The sequence below is a fragment of the Erinaceus europaeus genome, chromosome X (assembly GCF_950295315.1).
Source record: "Erinaceus europaeus chromosome X, mEriEur2.1, whole genome shotgun sequence".
Taxonomy (NCBI): Eukaryota; Metazoa; Chordata; class Mammalia; order Eulipotyphla; family Erinaceidae; genus Erinaceus; species Erinaceus europaeus.
The window spans coordinates 83,186,893-83,192,333 of record NC_080185.1 but is presented as its reverse complement, the minus strand read 5'-3'; the positions used below and the strand labels follow the sequence as shown (position 1 = coordinate 83,192,333).

Sequence of the window (5,441 nt, the reverse complement as noted above, 5' to 3'; positions counted from 1 at the left end):
TCATCCCATACTCATCTTTATCTTTCTGACTCAGTCTCCAAGTTGCAGATGCTGCCAAGATGCCAAACTGACTTCTCTGTGCAGATGACCTCACCAATGTACCCTGGAACCCCACCTGTCTGGAGCCCTGCCCCACTGGAGAAAGATAGGGATAGGCTATGTGTATGGATCGACCTGCCAATGCCAATGCTCAGCGGAGAAGCTATTACAGAAGTCACACCTTCCACTTTCTGCACCCTATGATTATTCTGGGTCCATGTTCCCAGATGATAAAGAATAGGAAAACTATCAAGGGAGGGGATGGGATACAGAAATATGGCAGTGGGAATTGTGTGGCATTGTACCCCTCTTTTACTATGATCTTGTCATAGGATCAATTTATAAATGAATTAAAAATGGCATGAATCTTTATTTTATGAAGAATACACATTAATTTTAACATAAGGTTTGAATAAATCAATGGCCATTGAAAAGATGTATGATTATATATCTACCAGCATTAGACTATTTTTACCAATTTATACTAGCTAATTTAGATTTTAAAAGATTATTTGAGGATTATTTAAACTATTCTAAATCACCAGATAGATTGAAAATAACTAAATTTTAGTAGCTATATTTGATAAAAACATATCAAAGAAAAATTAATCATTTGAATATAAAGTCAACGACTCTAAATAAAATACTGGTAATTAAAATACAACAGTCAATTGAATAAATATTATACATCATCTAGTAGTATTTACTTAGAAACACAATGTTGCTTCAGCATAAATACCTTCCACTCTAATCCACTACATCAAAAATAAATGGTTAAACAATTGTATGGTTTTATAAATAGAAGTTGAAAAGATATTTGATAAAAGCTCAGGATGCAGAATCCACTTATAGTAGTAGCACTATGTAAAATAGGAATAGAAGAAAATGCTTAATATGTTAATAGTCATTTACCAGTAAGTGTAAATATCATGCTAAGAGGGAATGCAAAATAAGTTTCTATGAAAAAAATCAGATGGGCATGTCTATCATACTCATTATTTTGGATAATATAGACAATGTACTAAAGTCAGTATAAACATTATAAGAGATAAAACTGCCTATAATTTCAAGGTAAATGAACTGCATATTGTAAAGGTCCAGACTATTCTGGTTTTAAAAGCTCAATTTTTTTAAACCTAAAGATTTAGTAAGATGATTAATTAGAAGACAGATGTTAATCTGCATTTTCTATATTATCTAACATAATACATTAAAAAGTATAATGGTTAAAGTGTGACAAAACTGTAAAATAGTTAGAAATAAATTTTTCCAAGTATGATGGACCTATACATGAAAACATTTCAAAAGAAAAGTGACATATTTTCTTGATGATGGACCTATACATGAAAACATTACAAAAGAAGTGACATATTTTCTAACATGTGAAAACTTTTGAGTGTTAGGATTTACTATCTCTTCATGGCCCATATCATTTTTAATGTATAAAGAATATTTTCTGTTTTTGTTTAAAAAGTGTAAAGTATGAATGTCTACGAAAGAAAGAATGCTGAATGAGAAAGTATTTGCTTTGCCAGAGTCTTATTCAGCTAGCATTGGACTATTGATTAATAGTCCAAATATGAACAAAATGTCTAGTTGGCTCTCTATCTTATTTGATATGCAAAATTAAATTCCATATATCTCAATAAAATATTAAAGTCAATAAAATTATTAGAGAAATAATTAGGAAAATATGTATATGACTTAGAGTGGAAATACTTATTTGAAAGTGGCAGAAAACAAAAAAGCGGAAATGATGATAGAAGTGTGTCTAGAATACAAACAGCAAAAAATAAGTTAAATAAAAAATAGACTGCTAAAGATGCCTTGAATATAACAAAATGGTGAAAGAATCCTATTATATTTGGGCTACAAATTATTAATATACAACATATAGTAAGTATAGTAAGGATTCTTACAAGTTTACAAGGAAATTACCAGTGAATTAATAGGCAAGTGCATAAAAAATAAGAACTGGAGGACCACAAATAGAAAATACCAAACAGTAAAAACAAACAGAAAAATCTCTCACTGAATTGATGAGTTATAAAAACAATACTGCAAAGCATTTCATCCTTCAGTTTCAGATATTAAAGAGTGCTGGAAATGATGAAAATCCAGCACCTTTAGTTGAATAATAATCTTGTAGTATCTCTTAAAATTTTAATGTGTATTTACCAGCAATCCAATTTCTGACTCTCTACTCTGGAAAGGAAAACATCAATATATATTAAAGCAGTAACTTTGTGGGGGGAAATGAAATAACAAAGTAGTTAAATAACTTTTTTGGTACATAAACTTGTATTGTGTAAGTACATGTTACAGGGAGATAGAGGGTAAATAGTTGGTTTCTTTAATAAATATTATGGCACAATTAGTTATCAAGTTCTCAGAAAATGTGTAGTTGTATCTTAAATAATGTAAAAATATCTCCTGAGGGAGATGATTGGGGAGAGAAAGAGGTATATGTAGAAAATGGATGTCATAAATATGCCAAATGAGAAAAACAGTTACAATGATATGATTTATCTTTTTTTTTTTTTTACAGAAACAAATACAGCTAGCTTTCTATAAGAAGATGGGGAACTATGGAAGATCACGCTTTGTGCTATTAACACTTATTACCTGGAGAAAATAAAATAGGAAGCAGGAAAATAAAGATGTGATGTGGGTATTGCATTAAGTTGTCTTGATATTTACTTGTTCAGCGATCAGGAACAATCTCAAGTTTCTGTTAAGACCCAACTTAAATTGCAGTTATAGAAGAAAGAAACATCAACAGTAAAAACAAACAAACACACAAACAAAAAACACTTGGAACAAAGCTATGGAACTAGCTTAAGTGAGTGATCAGTAATGGAAATTCATGAATCTGACACCCGAGCTGTTCTCAAAAATTAGTAATCATGAAAGCACAACACATCATACATTAAATAATTGCACTACTTTTGTAATGAGCACAATGCATTTAGGGACTTTTCACTAAACCATAGACATAAATGTGAATATCATCGTCAAACTTAATGAAATAGACTGATGGCTTAGCCACCACTTGATGAATGAAAATTCCAGTTCTCTTTGAACCATCGTCTTTGGTGTGCTCTACCTGTTTGCCAACTAGACTGTCCACCACCTCTCCAGGCTCTCGTTGTGAAGGAAAATAATAGTTGGATTCTGGAATGATACGCAGATCACCATCTTCATAGTCATCCAAAAGTGTGTACATATAAAGGATAGGATCTTTTTCATAGGTGATGTAAAACCAAGAGTTCATTACAGGGGCTCTTGCCAGGATCATGCCTTTCCATTCATCTTTTGTGCCATGCTCCCCCTCAAACACATGTCCCACTGCTTTGCCAATCAGAGAATCTGCCAGATTGGAATCAATACGAGGAGTTGGCACTCTTTCTGGAAGGATTTCTAGTGCTAAAACTCTCTTATCTTGTTGCAGTTCTAGTCCATACACACTATCTTTGCCATCATACTTGATGATATATAGCGTGGGCTTCACAGTGACCTGCTCAAGTACGGTGCCTTTCCATTGCTCTACTGGCTCATTGCCTTCCTTCCAACCGTGTTGAATGCGACAGCCCACAATATTCCTAAGAGTAAAGAAACTGGGTTTACGCCGTTGCTTCCTGTGAGTGTGCCTTTTTTTCATCAGGTATGCTGACACACCATCTATGCCAATCTGAGGAGGCACAGTTGGGGGGGTCATGACAGAGTTTAAGGAGGCCCAAGCAAAAGTGTCGCTTGCTTGATTAAACTGACGAGAAGTCAACACAAATCATATATATATATATATATATATATATTGAGAGAGAGAGAGAGATATTTGTGAACTAGCAGTCCCTGCCCCTCGTTCGTTTTTCAACTCAAACCTCTCAAGAAGTCTTGGTAAAAATGTTCGAACACTGACGCTTGGCACTCTTAATGTTCTCTCCCGCCCTAGAGGGGGCTGTCTGCAATGGTGACCGTTTTTATAGAGGATGGCGGGCTCAGACGTGCAGCTCAACTTCACAACCCAGCTCCCCGAATTGATTACTTATCTGTTATCGGAGACCCCCTTGCTGAGGCGTAGTGACAGAAGAGGCGATGGAAAAGGTAGGTAAGCTTTAAGAGGGATGACTGTCCGGGAGAAAATCAGATGGCGGCAGGTTTCTGGAAAGTCGCTACTGCCTGGGCTTCACAGTGTTCCTGGCCTCACCCTAGTTCTGGCGCTCTGCTTTTGCAGTTTCTGGAATCTGACTCTTCAGAGCCCGCCTATGCCTTGGTCCCGCCTCCCCTTCCCCCCATTCTGCTTTCCCTTAGGCCTGCAGCAGTAGGGCGGGACTCTGAGCTCACTGTATTTGATCCACACATTCACAGGCCCTCATTCCTTCATTTCCTTAAGTAGAGCTAGATGACTTCCTTTAAGTCTCAGCTAGACAGTCTAATCTACTCCCCCTTCCCTCACAGGCTGCCAGTAGCCCATAACCTCCTCTCAAACTGCCCCATCTAGTTTCTATCTTCCAGGAATTACTCCCAAAGATTTATACCTCTCAACCCCTCTCTCTCTTCCCTGCTCTCTCTTCCCAGTTTGTACAAACTTTCTTTTTCTGAAACCAGGGAAGGAAAATATTATATAAAGCCCACCATATTACTCAAAACTATATTTTTTATTTTCTACCAAGTACTGATTACTTAGGTCATTTTAAAAATAAAATTTAATAGAATTCTGTGAAAATTTTCTAAAACTTACTAAAATAATAAAAAGCTAAATTACCCTTCAAATTGCGGTTTAGAAATATATAGAAATGTTAACCAGTTCTAACTAATTTTCATTAATTTATGATAGATTAATCTATTTTTATATTTTAAACCACTATAGTTGCATATTGTGTTGCATTTTATTTATACCATACACTCTCTGAAGTTATAAAATATCTTACAATATGAATTAATGCTTCTGTAACATTTCTTTATATAGGTGGTTCATTAGCTGTCTTAAATGATCAGTGAAAAAGATGATAATAAAACTAGATTACCTTCATACATGGATTTATTGAATTACTGTAAAGCGTATTTTCCAAAGACTACTTAACAACATGGAAATCTGCATATGAGATAAAAACAATGTCTGAAATAGACAGAGAAGTGTCTCAGAGGATAGAGCACAGGATTTGCAGGCATATATTTCAGAAGGCATATAACTGTTGCATCTCTGTGTTTTCTCATAAAGTAAATTATTTTTAAAGCAATGTGTGAAAAGAAAGATATTGGGCATGTGATGAACACTTGGAATGTGCCTACTTTGTCATGTATATGACCCAGCAACTACTCCTGCTACCACCACTCTAGAGCAAACTTCAGTAGTGTGATGTCTTTCCTTAACTCCTTATATGTCACCTTTCTCATATATA

General features: G+C 34.8%; 1 protein-coding gene across 1 annotated transcript; it reads right to left on the bottom strand.

Annotated features, from left to right (window-relative positions):
• Window positions 1–413: 413 nt before the first annotated feature.
• On the bottom strand, window positions 414–3,782 carry SPIN4 (spindlin family member 4). Its single transcript, XM_060183280.1, has one exon. The coding sequence runs from the start codon at window positions 3,755–3,757 to the stop codon at window positions 3,008–3,010; it is 750 nt and encodes a 249-aa protein (XP_060039263.1). The 5' UTR covers window positions 3,758–3,782; the 3' UTR covers window positions 414–3,007.
• Between the last annotated feature and the right edge of the window lie 1,659 nt (window positions 3,783–5,441).